The 23,105-nt window shown below is 38.1% G+C and overlaps 1 protein-coding gene across 3 annotated transcripts in view; it reads left to right on the top strand.

Annotated features, from left to right (window-relative positions):
* Positions 1 to 23,105, top strand: part of ADK (adenosine kinase) — a 696,790-nt gene that overhangs the window by 314,225 nt on the left and 359,460 nt on the right. For all 3 annotated transcript variants that reach the window (XM_006887511.1, XM_006887509.1, XM_006887510.1), the window contains exon 6: positions 11,832 to 11,940. In XM_006887511.1, the coding sequence (XP_006887573.1) occupies positions 11,832 to 11,940 (109 nt within the window). The remainder of the gene's footprint in view (positions 1 to 11,831; positions 11,941 to 23,105) is intronic.

Raw genomic sequence — 23,105 nt, 5'->3', positions numbered from 1 at the left:
TTGTCTTTTGATTTCCTGATTCCTGGTGCCAAGGGTGTTGATTTTGGAACCGAGTAAGCTGAAACTGTTAGCAATCTCAGTCTCTTTCTCTCTATCATAGTGCTGCCAGCTGGCCCAGTAGTAAGAATCTTTGTTTTCTTGATGTTGAGCATCAGTCCTTGTTGGAGACTGAAGTCTTTGACCTGCAGCAAACAGGTTCTCCTCCATTTCAGCAAGCAAGATTGTGCCGTTTGCCAAATACAGGTTGTTGATGAGTCTTCCTTCCAACTTGATACCACATTCCTCCTCCTAGAGTCCAGCATCCCAAATAATCTGTTCTGCATATAGATTGCAAAGCTAAAAGTAGAGTTCACAGCTGTTGTACATCAGGTGACTATGAGTTGCAGTTGGTTCAATGGCACATAACAATAGCTATGTATCTGAGAGCTGGAAAACGAATAATGGTGGCAGTTGAAGAATTATCAATGCATCCCTGATGGGCTTCTTCCTTGCTTTTGAACCATGCTCTGTTTCCTTCTCGTCATCCTCCCACAGCTCATCTGGCCTTGCTCATTAGTGTTCAAGGCCTCAAATCTGTGCCTGAGATTTTTTTTTTAATTCAGGTGGGATAGACTCAACGTGAAATGTTGGCAGTTATGGCTTTAGTTTACTTTAGCTTTAGTTTGAACTTGAACATGAGTAGTTGCTCTGTGTCACAATCAGTAAATCAGCACCAAATCTAGTTGTCACAGGTGATATTGAGCTTCTCCAGTGATTCCTTCCACAGATGTAGTCAGCTCCATATCTCTCCAGACCATCTGGTGAGGTCTATGTATATTGTTACTATTTATGTTTCTTATAAAAGATATTTCACTATATTGGTTGTTTTTTTAAATTTAAGCCTCTTGCTTAGAGTCAAAAAGACCTCAAGGACAGCCACTATATATAAAGTAGCTTGTTATTATATTTTGGAGGAACGTTCTTCTGAGTGATACAGCGTTCTTCTGTCAATATGCTATACTGAGGTAACCTGGGATTGTTGTGATACTGAACTTTGTGCATGTGGGGTTTCAAATGCCATAACAGTTACCCATGGTGAACAGTGTTTGGTGGACCTCCCAGTTTAAGACAGGTTTGGAAACAAGAGTGACATCCACTTCCTAAAGAACATGCCTCTTGGAACTCTATTAACTTTGATAAATGTCGATAGTTATAGAAAGGCTTCGCGCCTTTTGTTCATAGGGTTGCTGTGAGTCCTGCTCAACTAGAAGGCAATCAACACAACAATAACAAAAGGTATTTGCTATTAATAAATTATTGACTATACAAAAATCTTTTATCTCCAGCCTTGTTTTTATCACCAAGCCTTTGTTTGTTTGTTTGTTTCATGGTTCAAAATCAGGTAGGGAGTGTATCAAGGATGTGCCCTGTCTCTTGCCTTTTCTTTCTTTCTTTTTTTAAAAAATTTGTTACTCATTTCATTGAAAATTTACAGAGACTTTGGATTTCCATTCATTCATTGTTGCACTTTTGTCCCCTCCCAACCTTGCCCCTAGTACACTACCCTCTTGGAAAAGTAAAAGAAAAATTCTTTCATTGTTCCACTATGCAGCAGCCTTTGTTCTGGACAACTGTCATGACAAAAATACCTAGTAACCTGTCCCTTTTAAACAGTTTTCTCCCTCATCTGTTTCAGTGCATTATACACTATTGAACCCATCTTTCTCAGTCTCCCACCATCCCCAAGATCAGTCCTATTTTACAGCAGTGGCACCTTGCAGTATTTGTCCTTTTGTGACTGAGATACTTCACTCAGCATAATGTCCTCTAGGGTCACCCATTTTGAATAATATTGTGAACAAAATCACGATAAACATGGGTGTGTATATATCTGCTTGGGTGGCAGTTATGGTCTCTTTGGGGTATATTCCCAGTAGTGGAATTGCCAGGTCAGATGGTATTTCTATTTGCAACTTTTTGAGAAAGTGCCATACTGCCTTCCACAGTGGTTGCACCAAGGCCTGTGTTTTCTGACTAGCCAACCTTCTCTATTCCCAACTTTACCCATTATTATTAGTTTATCCTCGTTGCATGTTCAATCTATTTCTGACTGCAAAAGTTGGTAGAAATCATAATATCAACAATATTATCCATGAATGATGCAGAAGTTCATTACAAGGACAGAGGAAGAAAATAGACCGAGTTGGATGTCAGAATAGATTCTGAATGTTGCACTAGAATGTTGAGAAGCCCAAGCAAAGGGAAGAATTAAGGAGCTGAACAAAAGATTTCAAAGTGCAATGTAGAAAGACAAAGCAAACTATTATAATGAAATGTGCAAGGATCTAGATTTAGAAAATCAAAAGGGTCATACTCAACTCAGCATTTCTTTAGCAAAACGAACTAAAGAACGAATTCATGCCTGAAGTGGCAATCCATAAGGGTACTGTGGGCAGAATGATGAATGATCCAGGATTCATCAAAAGAAGATGGAAGAAGTACAGTGAGTCGCTGTAACAAAAGAATTGGCTGATACTAAAGTATTTAGTGAATCAGCTTATGTTCAAGAGGCAATGGTAATGAAGGAGTTAGCAAAGAACAAAGCCCGAGATTGATGGAATACCAATTGACATATTTCAACAAACAGATGCAGCCTGGGAAATGTTTACCAGGCTGTGCCAAGAAATCTGGAGGACAACTACCTGGCCAACTAACTGGAAGAGATCCATATTTATTCCCAAAAAGCAGTTATCCAAGAGAGTGTGGGAATTATTAAAGGATATCGCTAATATCACACACAAGCAAAACCCTGCTGAAGATTATCCCAAAGCAACTGTAGCAGTAAATCAGCAGAAAAATACATCAATTAAAAATGCAAACTGGGTTAAGAAAAGGCTGTGGCACGAGGGACATAATTCCTAATGTCAGATTGATCTCTGCCACAGAGATTACGAGAGGAATGTCTATCTGTGTTTCATTGACTATGCAAAAGCATTTGACTGTGTGGATCACAACAAAGTGTGGCTAAACTTGAGAGGAATGGGAATCTCAGAACACTTAATTGTTCTCATGTGAAACCTATACTTGGACCAGCAGGCAGTCATCAGAACAGAGCAAGGAAATGTTGCATGGTTCAAAATCAGAAAAGGACTGTGTCAGGGATGTATCCTATCACCATACTTTTTAATCTATATGCAGAACAGATCATACGAGAACCTCAGTTTTATGAGGAAGAATGTAACATCAGGATTGGTGGAAGGATCAACAAACTGTTATACAGATGGCACAGCCTTACCTGCTGAATTTGAAGAGGACCAGCAGCATCTGCTGCAGATGGTCAAGGACTGTAGTTTGCAATATGGATTGAAGCACAACGTCAAGAAAACAAAGATTCTCAGCACGGGGCCAATTGGCAGCATCATGATAAATGGAGAGGAAATTGATACTGTTATTTTCAGCTTGCTCAGTTCCACAGTCAACACTCTTAATACTAGCAGTCAGGAAATCAAGAGATAATTCCATTAGGGAAATCTGCTGTCAGGGACCTCTCCAGAGAGCTGAAGAGCAAGAATGTCAGTCTAGAGACTTAAAGTGTGCCTGATCCGGGTTATGGTCTTTGTAATTACTTGCTATGCATCAGAAAGCTGGACAATGACCATGGATGTCAGAAGCTTTATTGATGCCTTTAAGGGAGGGAAGAGTGTTGAACATACCATGGACTGGCAAGAGAACTAACAGGTCTGTTCTGGAGAGGTCAATCCAAGCTGCTCTTTGGAGGCAAGGATTTTGTGATTCTCTCTCACATACTTTGATCATGTAGTAGAGGTGGGGGTGGGAGGTCTTTAGAGAGAGATATTATGATTGAAAAGGTCAAGGAAGAGCTCATGAATAAATGACCCCAGGTAAGATGGATTGACAAAATAACTATGTAATGAAGGTAGGTATGTCAGAGACAATCAGAAAGGCTCGGGATAGAGCAGGGTTCACAGCAATAGTGTATAGGGTCTCTATTTAATCACAAGAGACTCAATGGCACATAACAAGTTTTTCCTTGCTCTTTTTTGACAACTCTTCTGGGTCTAATCATGTGCTTACATGAGCACAATCAGATGTTTGGGGATTCCCATTTTTCTCAAGATTAGGCAAAAGGTTAGTCATTTTTGGATAATCTTCCTCAGGATTTTTGCATGCATGTGATATTAATGATGTTGTTCAATAATTGCCATACTTTTTTAAAAAATTCATTTATTTTTTTATTTTAAGTTTTTTTATTGGGAAAAACCTATTGGGGGTACAAGGAGGTGAGGGTTGGGGGCAGAAGGGTGAGGATGGGCAGGGATGCAGTTGCAGAGCTGCACAGTTTGGGTGGTGAGGGGAGCAGGTGAAGGAAATGATGAGGATCCAGTGGGGACCAAATGCTACAGAGGAATGACAAGCATTTTCCAATGGTAATTATACCAACTGTCTTATTGATTTGGGAACTGGATGCCTACTCTCTGGCTTCTTCATGCTGAACAGGGGCGTAGATGTAAAGGAGGGAAGGGAGGATGTTTTATCACCTTACTGGTGGTCTTGGGTTAAAGCTGCTTGCCTTCTTCTGTTCGAAGATATTTTCCTGCCATTTGTTCCCCTCTGGACTGCAAAGTGTTTTCCCAGGTGGTTCCAGTGGGGATGGCTGGTTGAACTCAGTTGTATTTTCTTTTTGTCACGGGCATTGGGTTTAGGGTCAATTCTGGAGTAAAACTTAGTGTTAAGGTTACCTATAGGATAGGGAGCAAATCTAGAGAGAACAAACTTGTTAGTTATAGATAGTAGGGCTTTGAGGGTGTTGCTTTCAGGTTTACTGGGGGAGACTGTGGTAGAAGTTGGCCTTGATAACATTCTCTGGAGACACTAGGCATTCGTTTTTGGGTTTTTCCTTCCCCACCCAGGGGTCAGATGGCACAATCTGGGGACTGAGGAGCTCACCCTGAGGGCCATGATGGCTCACCCCGAGCCGGGGGCTGAGGGCAGCCCTCCCTGGGCAGAGGGCCGCGATGGCTCGCCCCGAGCCGAGGGCCGAGGGCAGTCCGTCCCGAGCAGGGCAACACCCCCCATGAGCTGGCTGGTATACTCCCCCTCCAATTGCCCCTACTCCAGTCTGGTCCCCTTGCCTGACCGAGGACTGTGTGATCAGGGATAGTGTCTCCAATTCTAGCACCACCACTTTTACCCCCCCCCCATAAGTGGTCATACTATATTTTGAAGTAGGTGTCACTGCCCTCCCCCTTTATATATGATAAAGGGAACCTGAGAATTGTGAACAGATTCCCCCCAGGTCTAAGCATCTTTTGGCAGAAGCATTCAACAGAACAAAATCTGTGGTGCATTTAGGATGTCGGTTCTCTTGTGCATGCTGCCACTGTTAATTGTCATCAGACTCACAGTGACTTTCAGCAATCCATTGTATAGGTTAACGTCTTCTTTGGCCTGTCCAAGGAAACCCAAACCTCAGATGGCAGGGCACTCATCCCATCTCCCATCTCCCACCTCCCACGCTGGTGGCCGGTGGGGCGCACGCCCCCCCCCCAGCGCGGGCAGCCATTGGAGGCACGCCCCCTCCGCCCCTGGCCGCGTGGGTGCCCACTTCCCCCTCTGCCGCCATCCTGGCTCCAAGAATTCTCTCCAGAACAAGTCCACCTTCTGGCAGTGTGGTTGCTTCACTGCACCAGTCTTGAGGAGGGCCAGTGCCCAGCATCCATCCTGGGTAAGGGAATCCATTGGTTCCAGCTGTGGAAGCCTCATGGAGCTGCAGTGGCTGTGGTGCAGTGCGGGCTCTGCGGGAGGGGGTTGGGAGCCATGAGGCTCACCCATTCCTCCTGGGAATCCTGGAATTCCTGTTGTTGAGCCTCAACCTTCACTGAGGGCCAGTCATCAACTGTTTAACTGTTCAATTATCAATAAGCCGAAGTCTGTAGAAGGCCATAGTCGCCCTGCTTTAAGTGGTTCGCTGCTCCCGCAGTTCACCACACTGTCTCTGCTTCCGCCACCATCTTGGATCCTTTTTTTTTTTAAGTGGGAATAAATAAGGATCTCTTCCAGTCAGTTGGCCAAATAATTGTCCTCCAGATTTCTTGCCAGATTTTTTCAGATTTCTTGTGAGCACATCAAAGATTGCATCTGTTTGTTGAAATATGTTAGTTGATATTCCATTAATTCTTGGGGTCTTGTTTTTTGCTAATTCATTCAGAGCAGATTAAACTTCCTCCTTTATCACCATTTCCTTTTGATTATAAATTTGATGAAATTCTTCTGTGTCATTTAGTTATTTCTGGTATAGTGACTTAGTGTACTTCTTCCATCTTCTTTTGATTAATCCTAGATCATTCATTATTCTGCCCACAGCATCCTTATGGATTGCCACTTAAGGCTTGAAATTGTTCTTAAGTTCCTACAGCTTAAGAAATATCAATCAAGTTGGTCTCTTTTGATTTTTTTCTAAATCTAGATCTTTGCACATTTCATTATAATAGTTTGGCTTTCTATGTTCCCCTTTGAAATCTTCTGTTAAGCACCTTAATTTCTTCCCTTTGTTTGGCTTCTCTGTGTTCTAGTGAATTACTGTCTTGCAGATTTCTCTTCTGTCATCTATCTCAATCTTTTCTTCCTCCTCTATCTTAGTAATGATCTTTTGCATTCTTCATGGATGATATTCTTGATATCCCCCAACAAATTGTCTGCTCTCTGCTTATTTGTATTCAAGGCCTCAGATTTGTTTCTGAGAAGGTTTCCTAGGTGATTGGAAAACTAGAGCTTGTGTCAGATGCACCTTAGTCTTTAGACTAATACTGCTTTTCAGGATTTTGGAAATATCCTTGATAGAAGACTTTCCCAATACTATATGTTTTCAGAATGTTATGTATGCATCTCCAGATTTTCAAACTATTTTAAAGGCATTAGATAAAAATAGGCCCCAGGATTCTATGAGGTATCAATTGACATGTTCCATCCAACAGATACAGCCCTGGATATGCTCACATGTCAGTGCCAGGAAATTTGGAAGCTAATATCACATGTAAGCAAGAAAAAGATTATAAAAAAAAAAAAAGATTTTTCAAAAACTATTAGGGCATTGGCAGAGAACTGCCAGAAGTTGAAGCTGGGTTTAGAAGAGGCTGTAGAACCAGGCATATCATATCTGATGTCACATGGATCTTTACTGTAAGTAGATGTCAGAAGAATGTCTTCATATTTTATTGACTTTTGTTGATGTGTACCGTAGACTCAAACTTGACTCATAGCTGACACTTCGACAGGTTTTCAGAGGCAGTTAATCGCGTGGGAGGAAATTGCCTATCCTTCTGCAGAGCAGCTGGTGGCCTCGAACCTTGTGCTTTTGAGAGTGAAGTGCAGTTTCTTGCAACTAGGCCACCAGAGCTTGCATTTGACTGTATAAATCATAACTAACTATAGCTAACATTTAGAAGAATGAGAATTCCAGAACACTTAATTATGCTTATATGAAACCTATTTCTAGACCAAGAAACTGTTATGCAAAAATAACAAGGGAACACTGCATGTTTTACAGTCAGTAATGTTGTGCATCAGGGTTGTATTCTCTCTCTCTCTCTACCTATTCAATTAGACTTTATGAAGAAGAGTGTGGCATCAGAATTAGAGAAAGGTTCATCAGTAACCGGCATTATGCAGATAACCCAATTGCTTGATGAAAGCTAGGAGGACTTGAGTCATTTGCTGCAAAGGATCAGGGCCTGCAGCCTTTAGTAAGGATTACATCTCAACATCAAGAAGACTGAAACCTTACCCCTGGCCAATGGGCAACATCATGATATCTAGAGAGAATCAGAATTGTCAGTAATTTCATCTTGCTTGGATACCAGCAGTCAGAAGATTTGGAGACCTCTAGAATTAGTGAGTTAGTTACTGAAATAGCCCTAGTGGCATAGTGTGTAATATGTTGAGCTATTTACGAAAAGTTTAGCGATTCAATCCACCACCTGCTGAGGAAAGAAGCTGAGCAGTATCCACCTGTAAAGATTCACAAACTCAATAGAGAACCACTCAAATTGACTCAACTCCAAGGCAATAGGAATACTACATATTCAACATGTTTATGATATCACTTTCTTCTAGCTTCTTGTAAATTAAGCTCTTCTCAGACATTTCTCAGAACATATAATTGTGCTCATAGGGAACCTTGGTTAAGAAGCAATTGGCCAAATAGAGCAAAGAAACACTGCATGGTTTGAAATCAGGAATGGTGTCAAGGTTGTATCCTTCTTCTCTTAACTCTATTCTGCCTATAAGCTGAACATATGAAGAAAGTAGAATATATGGAGAAGAATATAGTAACTGGAGCAGAAGAAGACTCATAAGTGACCTATGCTATGCAGGTGACCCAATCTTGCTTTCAGAAAGAGAAGATGACATGAAGCATTTACTGCAGAAGATCCAAGATTGCAGCTTTCACTGTGGGTTACATCTCAACATCAAGAAAACAAAATTCTTCACCACTGGACTGGTAGAAGGATTGAATTTGTCAACAATTTCCCTTTTACTTGGATCCACCAGTAACACATATGGTAACAGTAATCCGGAATTTAAAAAATTACATTGCTTTGGGAAAATCTACTGTGAAGGCCCTCTTCAAAATGCTAAAGAGCATTGATGTCATTTTAAGACTAAGATGTGCCTTATCCAAGCTATAGTGTTGTGGAGTTTTTTTCCCCCAGTTGCTTCTTATGTATTTGAAAGTTGTTTAGTGAATAAGAATGACACAAGAACCATCAATGCCTTTGAATTGTGGGACTGAATATCACTGACTTCCAGAACACAAACAATTGTATCTTGGCAGAAATGTAGCCTGCTCCTTAGATACAAGATTGATGAGACTTCATCTCACATCCTTCAAACATGCTGTCAGGAGGGTCAGTCTTTGGGAAAAGATCTCACTTGGGGAAAGGCAGAGGGTCTTCTGGGAAAGGAAGAGAGGAAGACCCCTTCACAAGATGGATTGACACAGTGGTTGTAAGAGTATGCTGAAGTCTATCAGAGATGACAAAAACAGCACTGGAGAGGGCAAAATTTAGATCTGCTGTTCATACTTTTGCTTATAGTCTTAATCAACTCGATGACAACATAACAACAGAGAATTACTCTGTGGTTGGATGGTGTATTCCATGAGGAGTTGTGCTGCTAACTCAAAGCTGGCATCTCTCTGACAGTTTGAATTCACCAGCCACTCAGTGGGAGAAAGGCAATATCTTCCCATGAGATTCACAGTTCTCCCAAGAATCTGGTGGCTCAGACTGGACAGTAGTGGGAAAGAAAGCACGTGTGCATGAGCACTTCTGGGATAGTCATATGTCCGTGTTAAAAGATTCCATCAGTGGGTATATACCACCCAACCGGTAATTTTTACAATACTGTGCAACTTTTTACTTGACAACTTCTTTAATCTCAAGACCCTCCATGTATGGCTTCTAGTTGTGCCTTTTGTTAGATGTAAAATGTCTTTCTTAGCTATTGTATTATTTGAAGCATCAAAGATTACTTCTATGTATGGTGATTCACTTGCGTTCTTTATGGTTGAAACTGTGTAAAGTCTGCCATCTCTTTCCTATGTCACTTTGTTTTCTTTACCTTTTCCATCCTCTTTTCTCTATTACTTTTTTTTATTCTCCCAGTTAATCATTACCTGCCAGCAAATGTTTATCCAAAGCCAAGTTCTGTTCTGGGTACCATGCAGCATCTCCATCTTTCAAGAACCAAAAATAACTAAAATACCAACTTTTCCTTTGGTATATGTATTGCTGTAAACATTCCCAACACAAGTGAATTGTCTATTAAAAATTAGGAGACCATAACCAAATCAGACATTTCCAGTGACTTTATTTTTTTGTCGATCAGATAACTTTAGGGAGCCCTGCTAACCCAAAGTCACCTCTCTCTGGTGGTTCAAATCCACAAGTGGCTCCATGGGAAAAAGAAGAGGAAGCACCTTCTGTGCAATTGACAGCCTGTAAAAACTCTCTGGACTGTCAGCTTTGAGTTGGTTCCCACTCAATGACAGTGAGTTTGAGTTTAAGGCAAACTTTATGATCTGAAGATTTAAATATCTAAAACTATTGTTTATCAAGCAATTTACGTTTGAAATAGAAAATTGTGGCAGTGTTTAAATATATTTATGTAGACCGTTGGCCTTTTCAGTTTTAGTCTGCAGGGAGCTCTGGTGGCCTACTGGTAAAGAATTGCATTGCCAAGCCAAAGGCACACTGTTCCAATCTACCAGATGCTCCATGGGAGATAGAGCGGCAGTCTCCTCCTATGTGATTTACAACCTTCAAATACTGGCTGGAGAGTCAGCTCTTAGAAGGTTCTCTTTTGATGGGAACATTTGCCTGCAGGTCTAAGATTTTCCCATTCATAATGAAATAGGTCCAGTTGTGTTTCTGACATCACTCAGACTAGAAAAAGATTACTGACTTGTTTTTTATGCTCAATTGCTATTTTAAAGAACATTATGATATTATTAAGACTTCCAGATGTCAAAAGCTTCATTTATATGCTAATTTGTGGTTATAGTGATCAGTATGATTCACATTAGGTGGAAAGTCAGTGTGGTTGAAAGGGCCACTGACTGCCTAATTCATTATCCAAATTCTGAGCCTCGATCGGCTTTGGTAAATTGGTGAGACAGGCTTGTTAGATTAGCTTGTTACCACTATCCCAGAGTCTATAAATGGAGAATTTGTAAAGTGCAATGTTAATCTTAATCTAACTAACTAGGATACCTGTATTAATATAATTAATTGTTTTATTTCTTTAATTAACTTGTAGATCCATAATTAAATGATCAGTGTGGCACTTCTAGCAAGATTTTATATGCAGTGTCTTGCTTGGATTTTTCAACTGCAAAATTGAAGCAGGCCTGGGAGTTAGGAACCATAGAAATTAATTTTAATTGATTCCATTCCTTAAAATATAATGGCTTGCAAATTAACTCCTTATAATAAATATGGTTCAGATTTCTCTCTGTGTTTTTTAAAATATGTTTAGCTTTTGAGGCATGAGAGTCATTTTGAGAAATTTTTTTAATAAAAGAAAGCTTCATTCTACAAGGAAAAAGTTTTGTTTACATCAGAGATTTGTTTGTTTTTTGGGGGGGTTCCCCCATAACAATATAATAGCTTTATTTCTTGGTTGTATTTTAAATTATTAAAATGTATAAAAGTAGATAATGTTATCATTTAGTATCAAAATATACAAAACTAAATCCACTACTATCCATAGATTTGGTTATGAATAATAACCAAATAACAACCAGTGATTTTCTGAAGCTGCCTATCTTTAAGAGAGATTATTCATCCAAGCCCTGGGTGGATTTGAATCACCAGCATTTCATTTAGCAGCCCACCTCTATCAAAAGCATAATTAAATGTTGTTTCTCAAAATATAATGTTTCTCAAAACCCTAGCTTAATATACTGTTCTAAAGCAACGCAGAATTCTTAAAAGTTGTTTTCTTTAAAGAAGTTTATTCACATCCATGTATAGCAGTTTTGAAGAATAAGAATTAAAATTATAAAACAAAGTATTTACCAAAAATATTCAGAATTGACTCCATAGAAAAGCAAAATTGTTTGGACTAGCTTATTGTCAAGTTAGAACTGACCCTTCAGCAGGTTTTCAGAGGAAGTAAACCACAGGGGAGTATTACCCATTCTCCCATAGAGCAGCTGGTGCATTTGAACCATGTGCTTTTGGGTTACCAGTGTAATGCCTTACCACAAGGCGACTAAATCACCTTAATAATTGTATAAGTAAAATCTACTTGCGTTTTCTTTGTTGTAGGTCTCTTGTTGCTAATCTTGCTGCTGCCAATTGTTACAAAAAAGAAAAACATCTTGACCTGGAGAAAAACTGGCTGTTGGTGGAAAAAGCAAGGGTTTTTTATATAGCAGTAAGTATTTCTGACACATGTTGACATTATTTAGTTGTTAACTGATGTAAATTTTAATGTTTTTCTTATTTTATTTGACTATAAGGTACAGAAATATGGCTATTTTATTATGCCATAATTTTTATTATTTGTCTTATCTTTTGGATGTATTATAGATAGATACTTCTAAGCCCAGTATAAAATTCTATATTAGATTAGGTTCTTAACATTTTTTTAAGTAATTCTATAAATTTACATTTTACATATTTAAGCTACTTCTGTATGAATCATTCATTGTTGGGAAAAATATTATTAGCCTAAATATTCACTGCAGTTTGAGTTTATTTGTGCGGGGGGAAAATCTTAATTGCTATTTAGTCCCTAATAATTACCCTAACTCCTTTTATTTCATATTTTAGAAACATTAATCATGACAAATCTCTTAAGTCTGGGAATGAGGGTAGCATCTAATTTGAATTATTAATTCTTTTGACGTAAAAATAATTGGTTAAGAATTCATCTAAACAGAACTGTAGTAAAAATCCTTCAATCTTAATCACCCCGTGATGACTTTTATGAGATAAATGTAGATGATCACAAATAAGTAAATACCTGTGAAAAATTAAAAGTACTTCATAACTTACTGCTGTAGAACTTGATTATCCCTCACAGTGACCGTGTAGAAAAGAGTTGAGCTGCCCCACAGCTTTCAGTCTTTAAAGAAGCCAACTGCCACATAATTCTGCCTCTGACTGAGTTCAAACTGATGGCCTATCAGTTAGCAACCGTGTATTTTCGCTAGTACACCACTATAGCTCCTATGCATATAATATATGATTTTGGTATAATAGCTGCTGCCATTAAACTAGCTGAGTTGTGTGAAACAGCTGGTAAGAAGTGTAAAAAATTGATTATCCAGTAGGAACATGTTTATTGAAAATATAATTATTTCTTTCAGGCTAGTGTTAATGTCTCCTGCAACATATTTATGTGCACTGCTGTAGGCTTTACAAGGTTCTTATTGATTCCTCTGTATAGCAATCGCTATCCCGTTATAGCTGTCAAATAAAGGCTTACACTGAGAAGGCCATTTAAAGAAGAATCTTCTGCCACTATATAAGATAATCATTTCAATAATTTGAAGTATTTCCACTTTATTTTTAAAGTAGAGCCTGAGAGGTGGAGTGTGGGTATGTATGTTAACCTATTTGGGTTGGTATGTAAATCCCAGGTTGGATTTCTCTGTAAACAAGCTAAGTACAGGCTTACTTAGTACTGTCTATGTGGGAGTCTGTAGTGATTGCTTTCATGTGCGTTTCACCACATGTTTTTGGGTTTTTTCCTCAATTATCCTCAGATGCTCATTACCTTGATATCATATGAGTTTATGTTTTATCTCACAATAAATAATATTTCAAAAAGAGACTACGATAGTATGGGAAGTCATGGAAAAAATTAGAGTATTTCATTTTTCTAAGCTATGTATTTCCCTTAAAAATAAATATGTATTGATTAACTTCTGTGAAAAATGAAAAACTTAGCATTTACTACTTCACCTTGCCTCTTGGTATTTGGTTGTTTGTGTTTTTTACATTTTTAATATTTAAATATTTGTATTCTGTTTTCATTGCCATAATTTCTGGCATCCTAATTCTCTATTGAAAGGAAAGAAATGTTTATCAGTGTTTGTTACAGGTTTTCTACTCTTTTATTGTTTATTTTTTATTATCCCTTGAATGGCTATATTTTGTGACAGATTTTTTCTTTCCCAAGGAAAGGCAAAGAATAACAAATTAGAGTGACTATATAATGTACACTATCATTGCTATTTTGGAAGAATTGTATTATCTCCTACCAGGATTTGTATGATTTGAATGCTGTTAAAATAAGACATAATAAAGATTTATCAAATTATGTTAATTAAGTTTAAAATTTATAGGGTATCATTTGGTATTCCTAGCTTTTTCATGGAAAAGATTTAAGGTCTCCAGTAAAAGTGAGTGAATTTGCTTTGCAGTGGTAACCTAATGGAAACTAGAATAATGTAATACTAAAATGAAAGGAGCCGGGCTGCTTGAACTACTTCTCACCTTGCATTTTATCTTTGCTTGAAGTGCAGTTTTGAACTCCTAGGCAGTGTATTTTGAACTTCTACTATTTATATTGGCCAAATCAGCAAGGACTGTATGGCTTTATTCCTGCATTTTAAACCATCCTCTTCTGAACATGGGAGCATGGTGCCATGGTTTTTAACTCTTGTCTGCTAACCAAAAAGTTGGCAGTTCAAATTCATCACCCTCTCCACAGGAGAAAGGTAACACAGTTTGCTTCCACAGATTTATAGCTTTGGAAACCCTGTGGAGCAGGTTTGCTCTGCTCAGTCAAGTTTGAGTCAGAATTGACTACTTCATTAAACTGTGAATCATTAAGCCTTATTTGAAAATTCTTTGCAGGTGACTTTTTAACCACATTTATAAATTCACAGTAAAAACTGAGATGAAACAAGGGGTTGGTTGTTGGACCTGAAGTTCTTCATGTTTGTATACCTCCTGGTATACAATAATGCATTTGAATCTTTTTCATGTAAGGGGTTAGATTTTTATGTGCCAACTTGGCATCGCTTTAAAAAATTCTTTTTTGTAAATTCACATATGCTATAGAGATACAAGGAATGATTGATTCCAATTGCTTAAAGGTTTGTATTAATGCTCAATTTTTACTCCCCCTTGTCTTGAATTTCCATCTCTAATTGATGTTTGTTGATAATACAAATACTTCCTATTGGTATTTTAGTCTTAATAAGACATTCTTTGACTTTTCCTTCAGAGCTCTTACATTTAGAGTGATTGTAAATATGTATTTTTTTTTATTATTTTGGATGGCTATCAGGAGTGGCATCCACTTCCTAAACAACATGCCTCTGGAAACTCTCTGACTTTGATAAATGTCGATAGCTATAAAAAGGCTTCAGGCCTTCTTTCTGTTCACAGGGTTGCTGTGAGTCGTACCCAACTGCACAGCAATCAACAGCAACATCAAACCTAAAAAAAGAAAAAAGAGAGAGAACTCTTTAAGGATTATTAGAGCAATACTGTTTTTCTTTAAATAGGACAAGTTTTTTTTTTTTATACATGCTTAGAGGAAGTAATATTATTTAAAGAAACTTGGAGACCTAAAAGTAAAGATTGGTTATTTTTTATGCTGTGAACCTTGTGATGAAGTCTTGGGATATTATGTGAATTGGCGAATACACTATGTGATAATTGCCTTAAAATGGCAAAATAAACTTGTATAACACTTAGTTGTTAAGACAATAGCCTCTTGTACAGAGCCCCAAATAAATTAATCACCCACTGAAGTGTTTCCACTTCCACTTATTTTATGTATATATTTCAGACAAATCAAAAATTACTTAGAAAATGAAATGTTTATTAAACTCTTCCAATAAACATGAGTAAGAAATGGAAACTTTTATAAACATTATCATGGCAATATACATTTTTATATATGCTAGTTATCATATTGAAATTGTGTGTAAACTGGATGTAGTTAACTCCCTATAGAAATATACTTGGTTTCTGTAATATTTTACTGTATATAATCTAAAATCACATAGTTATATAATTTCTTCAATTTTTTTATCATTTATATCCATCTAGATAAATAAAATTTGTTATAATGTTTTTAAGAGGTTTTGTGAGATTTATGTATCGTAAAGTCTATATACGCCATTCAGTGATACATTTCAATGTTTTGTCATATATTTATATTTGTATACAACAGTGTGCAATTGATGTTTCTTAGTTTATTTATACAGTTCTGCAACCACCACTATAATTTGCATTGCTATGAAAAAGAAACATTTTACCCATAAGTATTTTTTTCTCTAAAGCCTTTAGATTTAATCAGACCTTCACATCACTAAAAATAATTTCAACAGTTTGCAGGTATTATGACTTAAAAATTATATAAAATTTCATAATTGGACAAATATTGAATTTATGTCTTTATTGATTGGCATAGGGAGCTTTGTGGTCTAGTGAACAAGGTATTGAACTGCCTATCCAAAGACATGCAGTTAGAATCCACCATTGGAAAAAGATAGGCAGTCTCCTATGTAGTTTGTTGTTGTATACTGCAGAATTGGAACCAACCGGTAGCTAACCCTCTGGAAGATTTTCAGAGGCAATTAATTGCACAGGAGGAGACTGCCCGTCTCTCTCCTGTGTAACAGCTGGTGCTTGTAAGCCATGTGCCTTCAGGATTGCAATGCAGCTTCTTGCCACTAGGCCACTGCCTCTGAAAATCCTCAGGAGCGTCAACTATGAGTAGGTTCAGTCCTGAGGGCACTGAGAATTGAAACAATTGTTTGACATAAGTAATGGCAGTCATAAGTCTACTTTGATGTCTTACTCTGAGCTATTTCTCTATTGCAGACACTCTAAAGATCTTACAAACTTTTGTTCTCTTTTATTTTTTCCTGATATAATAATAGGTTTTGAATTGTCAAAAAAAGTGACTTAGGAATCTTTTAGCTCTAGTCTCTTGAATCTATTATGTGGTTTCTTTCTACTCCTTGGAAATAACTTCTTAAAGCTCAGTAGAACTCTCCTAGACTTCCAAGACAGATTCTTATTGTCTTTTTCATGGACTTAGTCATGTGATAATTAGGGATATTAGCAAACTCTAATAGCTGAAATGTCTGACAGATAGATTGCTACTTTGCTGAACCACTTTCCTCGTGCCTTCTACACTGATTTTTGGCACAGGCTTTTCTTTAAATTGTGATGGGCCTTTTGTCTTTCCTGAATCTCTTTCCTCCTTTAACTTTACTGTCTTGGCTGTTCATTGGCACCTCTGTGATTGTTCATTGACACTTGCTCCTTGTTTTTTTGACGTAGTTATGTCCCACAGACCAAGTTATTGAGTGAAAATAAATATTACCCCAAAATGGTTGGTGATCACATCACCTTACCCCCTTCACCTGTCCTGTTTGCATATTGCCAGGTCCCTTCTGAGATCACCTGCTGCCCTCATTCCTTCCTCTCTGTGTTGCTTCAGAAGAGCCCATGATGCTCTCTTCTGGCTGGCTGGCTTTCCAGAGTCATTCCAGCATGGCTCGTCTCATCCTCATTGTGTTTTCAAGCTCAGTCAGATCCAGTCAGAACTCCCAGACACCAGGGCAGGGAGCCTTCTGTGGTGGGGTGTTGGGAGGACCTCTTGCCATAGTCTTGGGATGGGGATAGTTGTGTCATACTTTCCTTTTGAACCTCTGCCAGCCCCTTGCTGAGCATCCTTTGACTTTTTCGGGGTGATCCTGCCTTGTCCATCTCCATGTCCTCAAGAGAATTTATAATCCAGATTATGGCCAAGCCCAGTTTCCTCCCTTGACATTAAACCAGCACCTGCAGCTGGCCACTCATCCCATCCCACCCAAGGCTCTTTCTGGCCATGGCCTACCTTGTCCCTGTAATCGCTCTAGTTGAGTTGGATACCAGGGTCTCACTTCTGCCCCAGCCCCATGGGTACTGTACTTTCAGGTTGTAAACTGCTGCTCCTGGCCTTGACCAGCTGTGTCTTGAACTTAGGACATCCCACCCCTGCCAGCCCCACTCCTGCCTTCCCCCTCCCTCTCCCTAGATTTACTTTATAAAGCATGTCAATACATCTGTCCCCAAGCTCCGTCTCCCTTCCCATCTGTGGAAGTACTAGGCACTATGTATTTCCTTTCTGCATTTACATGAGGTCTACCCCTCAGGTCCCTGACAAGACCTGAGCATTCATTAAGACCAGACATACATTGTTAATGTGAAACATTATAGATTTTTTATTATCATTAATGCAAAATATTTGATAAAACAGTCTTTAAATGAGAAGTAGATGTATTAGGTTTTCAAGGTTATCTGTTTTCATTCTACAAAGAATTTAAGACCACCTTTCATTACCATATTGTTAAGCTTAAAGAACCAGAAAGAAACAAAAAGATAGAGTAGCTCAGAAAAAATTTATTAATTCATCTTTTCTTAAAAGATGCCTAGAAATAGAGTAAATGATCACTGTTTCCCTCTCTCTCTCTCTCTTGTTAGAACCTACCCATACTTGACCTTCCAGTGAGTTTTCAGAGGCAGTAAATTGCACAGGAGGAGATTGTGCATCCCTAAAAAGAATTGCTTCTCACAGCTGTATATTTTTGATGTTGGTAGTTGCCATAGAGTGGGCTACAACTCACAGATACCCTGTGAAAAACAAATCTGAACTTTGTCCTATCCTGTGCCATCCTCAAATGATATATAACTTCTTATAATTTTAAAGTTGCACCACCAACCTGAATACATGCAGTTCAAATTCACCACCTTCTCTATGGAAAAAAGATGGGCAATCTCCTCCCATGCAATCTGTAGTCTCTGAAAACCCACTGGAGGGTCAGTGATTAGTCACTTCCAACTTAACAATACGTAACAGCAACATATAATTTGAGAGCTAAAAGAAATGAAATGGAGAGACACTGTCTTTGGGTTAGCAGTGCAACTCCCCAACATGAGCTAAATAGAATTTTTAAAATACTGTTTTGCCTCTGAGTATCGATTTGCCTTTCCAAGGCAGGTTGCTTAAGCTGGCTGGTGAATTGCTGTGGTTTTATTGACAATCAAAATGCTCATTAGAAGTATACATGACAACATTTTTGTTTTCATATTTTTTATTGTGATTTTAGCGAAAGTTTACAGAGCAAATTGATTTTCCACTCAAACATTCATAAACATTATTTAAACAATTTTTTAAACTCTTGTTTTAAGTGAAGGTTTATAAAATAAATAGCCTTTCATGTGCATTTTGTTCTAAAAATTCATCTCAATACCCACAGTGTAATCACACTTTCCCTGGGTCCTTTTTGTAATTCTGATTCCTGTTAATCTCTCCAGTCCCTTTCTGTGTCTTTCCTTTCTTTGTTGGGATTGTGCTGATCACTCTCTTCCTGCCTTTCTCTTCAACCATCTTAATCTGTGTCTGTTATCTGTGTATTAGTTTTTAGTCCCCTCACCCACCCTCCCCATTCTTGGTAAGTGATTCTTTTTTAGTATAAACATTTCTTTAGTGTCTGAAAATAAACACAGTATTTGTCTCTTTGTGATGGACTCATTTGACTCAGTAGAACATCCTTTAGATGCCTCATGTTATCAAATGCTTTATTGTTTTCCAATGTTTCATTGTAGTCCACTGTGTGAATGTACCATAGTGTCTTTATTTGTCCGTTAGCTGGCAGTTTGAATTTATTGGATTGTTGTCTATCTCATCGCTATTGTAAATAATGATTCCGTAAACATGGGAGTACTTATATCTGTTTCTGTTGCAGCTCTTATATCTTTGCATTATATACCTAGTAGAACAAAGGTAATATTTATATCTAATTTCTGAAGGAAGCCCTAAATTATTTTCCATTGTAATTGTACTATTTTACATTCCCACAAGCAGTGAGCGAGTATGCAAGTCTCTACACAGTCTCACCAGCATTTCTTGTTTGCTGACTTAATTGAACTTTGTTGTTGTTATTGGGGTCAGATGTTATCTCAATGCTATTTTAATTTGCATATCTCTGATAGCTAATGGTCTTGGTCATTTCTTCATGTGTTTTAATTTTTCCACATTGGTCCCTGATCCATTTTGAATTAGTTTTTGATATGGTGTGAGGTATGGCTCTTTTTTGAATATTCAACAGATAAATACACAGTTTTAAGAATGGCAAAACCTTAAAAAAAAAAAAAAAGAATGGCAAAACCTTATCTCCCTTTGAACATATTACCAGAAGAGCAGACCTGGGAGATGGGACAACATGGTTGGTAAAATAGAGCTTCTGTGAAAAATAATACCCTTAAGATGATTTACACAGTGGTTATAGCAATGAGCTTAAACATCGCTTCAGTTGTAAGCATGGCCTGTGACTGCACATTGTTTCCTCCTCTTGTACACTGGTCACTTCGAGGCGGAACCAGATTGCTCACACCTCTCTAAATTCTGTAATCATACAGAAATGATGTTAATTAGAGAACAGAGTTCAGGTCTTTTGTTTATAGGGTCACTATGAGTCACATTCAACTTGACCACTGTTAAGTGAGACTGTTGTTGTTAAGTGCCGTCAAGTCGCAGGCGACTCATAGCGACCATATGAATGAGAGTCCTCAACACTTGGGTGTCTCTCATCCTCTCTCCAGGTTCATAGGATTTCCGGAGGCAAGCTATTACAGAAGTGGATGCCACTCCTCCTTCCAAGCTTGTTTTAATCGGGGAGCTCCACCCACTCTCTGTCTGCATTGGGTAACCAGGCATTAACGCATTTGACACACATCAGTGTCACAGTGTTCAGCCTCACAGCAACCACAATTACCACTGTACGGCAACTTGTACACCAGGGCTATACGACCTAGAGGAATGTTTGAACAAAAATAATGAAAGACTGGCCCTAGGGCCACGGGGTCTCACCAACCCGGCATGCCCAAATGCTGGCAAAGTCCTTCCACCAGACCCCCAGTTCATCTGGCATGTCCGCTCTGCCGACCCTCATGTGCCGACCCAAAGAACACCAAAATTGCCCTTGAGCCCTCAAGTGAGACTAGAGTTGTTTTATTTGGAGGCACATTCTTCTACTTTGTACATCACTCTTCGTCAGTTTACTATACTGAGGTAATCTGGGTTTGCTGTGATACTGAACATTGTGCCATTAGGTATCAGATACCATAATGGTCTCCCAAGTGGACAGTGTTTAGTGAAGCTCCCAGTTGTACAATAGGTTTGGATGCAGGAGTGACATCCACTTCCTAAACCACATGCCTAAGGAAACTATGAACTTGGAGAAATGATGATAGCTATGGGAAGGCATTAGGTCTTTTATTAATAGAGTCTCTATGAGTCGTACTCGATGGCAGTCAACAATAACAACCAGCAACAAACAGTGCTAGTCTTTGGCAATATTCTTTAAAATTATTTAAGCATTTTAAAGTCATCTGTTGTGTTTCAAAATATACATATATTTCAAAACCATTACCATAACCTAAAATATTTTCTCCCTCAAATTTTTTTTAATGCATGTTGTTATTTTCTTTCATTGAGTTGACTTATAGCTGACTCTCCAGTGGGTTTTCAGAGACAGTTGCTCAGAAGGAGATTGCCCATTCTTTTCCCACAGAGTAGCTGGTGGATTTGAACCTTGTATTTTTGGGATTGCACTGTATGTTCTTACCACTATGCTACTAAAGATCCCGTTAATGCACATTGTTGTTGTTGTGTACTGTAGAGTCTGAACCAACCCATAACTAACTGACCCTCTGGCAGGTTTTCAGAGGCAGTTATTTGCATGGGACGAGATTGCCATCCTTCTCTTGTGGAGCAGCTGGTGGATTTGATCCACCTAGTTTCGGGATTGTAGCACTGCTTCTTGCCACTAGGTCACCAGAGCTCCTTTAATGTAATCTTTATAAATATTGGCCATAGTATTTTTTACTTTGCCAAGTCATGATTGTGATGTTTTAAGGTAAACGGTTGCATTTCCACTTCTTCAGATAAAATGATAATCTAAGTTTCCTTATAGGACTTTTACTTATTCTGTATCTAAACATTGGTAAAAATCAAAATGGCCACAGACTTATTAGCATCACAGATGTATCCATAATATTAGTATTCTCTTAAGTACATTCTCAATTCTCAATAGCAGCCTTAAAAATGAAGTCGTATTTCTGAAAACATAAGGTAGCAACAACCCAGGTAAATTTCGTTAACTGTCATTGCTGTGGGTGGTAGATTTTTTTAAAAGCATGAAAGACTCCAATAAATCTAAATAAATCTTAGTAAAATCTCAAGCTTATTTCTAGGTCTCTAATTATAAAGCCTGATTTCCTTCAGTCTCACTTGAATCACCTGAAAATAATGATAAGCATCTGTTTTCTATTATAATGGATTATAAAGTGTTTAAGTGTTTAATTTGTTTAAGTAGCATTTTGAAATCAGTATTTCCTTAGTTTCTCATATTCATGTTGTGAGTGAAAACCTCATTCTGCCATCTTGTATCAGATCTACATATACAAATTACTTCTGCCTTACATAGGAAAAAACCATCTGACAGATATACAGGTTAATTTGCTTTTCAAAATTGCAGCACACTATTCTGTGATTTCTTTTGTGCGTTTGGGTTATTTTCAAGAAAAAGAATTTGCCAAGCAGCATCTGAGGGCCACTGGCCTCTTGTTTCCTTTCCTAAATAAACTTAAACAGAAACCTGTCAGCCTAAGAATAAAATATTTCTTTATAAATTCTCACCTGCAAATTATTGATAATGGAAGAAGCACCTTTTCAATCCTTACATTCCCCCCCTTCTCCTCAACACAGTCTTTAGATTGTAGATAAACTTCTCAGCTCAGTAATTAACTGAGCTCAGTCATTGCAGCCCGTATCATGTGATTTAATTTTTTTTCCAGTGGAATACATTATTAGAGCACTTACACAGCCAGTCTAGCTGCAGCAGCCCAGGCGGCAACAGCAGTGCCATTTTTCACAAAGAAAATGTTGAACAGGAGCCAAATGTTTGGTGGCAGTCTGTTGCTAGGAAATCAAGGTCCTGAGGCGATTAATGACAAAGCAAGCAATAACAAGAAGGCAGAATTACAGATTTAAAAGAGAAAAAAGTGGTTGGTGTTATAATTACCCAAAGAAATCCGCACTCATTAAATTGGCTGTTTTTATGATTGACTTTAATTGGAGGTTAGCTCAGATATTTAGCTCCTTTCCCACCCCTTTAAACACACACAGGCACATAATCTGTAGCACTGCAGACTTGTTTTTCTAAGCATTGAGAGGAGCTTGCCCTGTAATTTGATCCCCACTGACAGATGCATTTTGTATGCTGCCATTTTGAATTAACCTATTGTAGAACAATTTTCTTCAGCCCTGTTGAATAAAACATCCAGTTTGATTACCTCCGATGGATTTGATAGAGTAAAAGAATGTACTCCTCATTGAAGTAAATTGTTTGCATGGACTCCACTGATTTCAAACTCTGCCAATAAGCACAATCATTCGCAATAAATTTTCAAAGATATTTGTAGGGAAAACATAATGAGAGGTACCCTTTTAGAGTTTAATATTTGGGCACCTGCCTCAAAATAGTATCATTCTTATGAGATAGTGTGATGATTTTTTTT

The sequence above is a fragment of the Elephantulus edwardii genome, unplaced genomic scaffold (genome assembly GCF_000299155.1).
Source record: "Elephantulus edwardii isolate Elephantulus edwardi_28Jun2011 unplaced genomic scaffold, EleEdw1.0 scaffold00058, whole genome shotgun sequence".
In the NCBI taxonomy this organism is placed as follows: Eukaryota; Metazoa; Chordata; class Mammalia; order Macroscelidea; family Macroscelididae; genus Elephantulus; species Elephantulus edwardii.
Note: the sequence above shows the minus strand (reverse complement) of the source record. Positions and strands in the feature narration are given on the sequence as shown.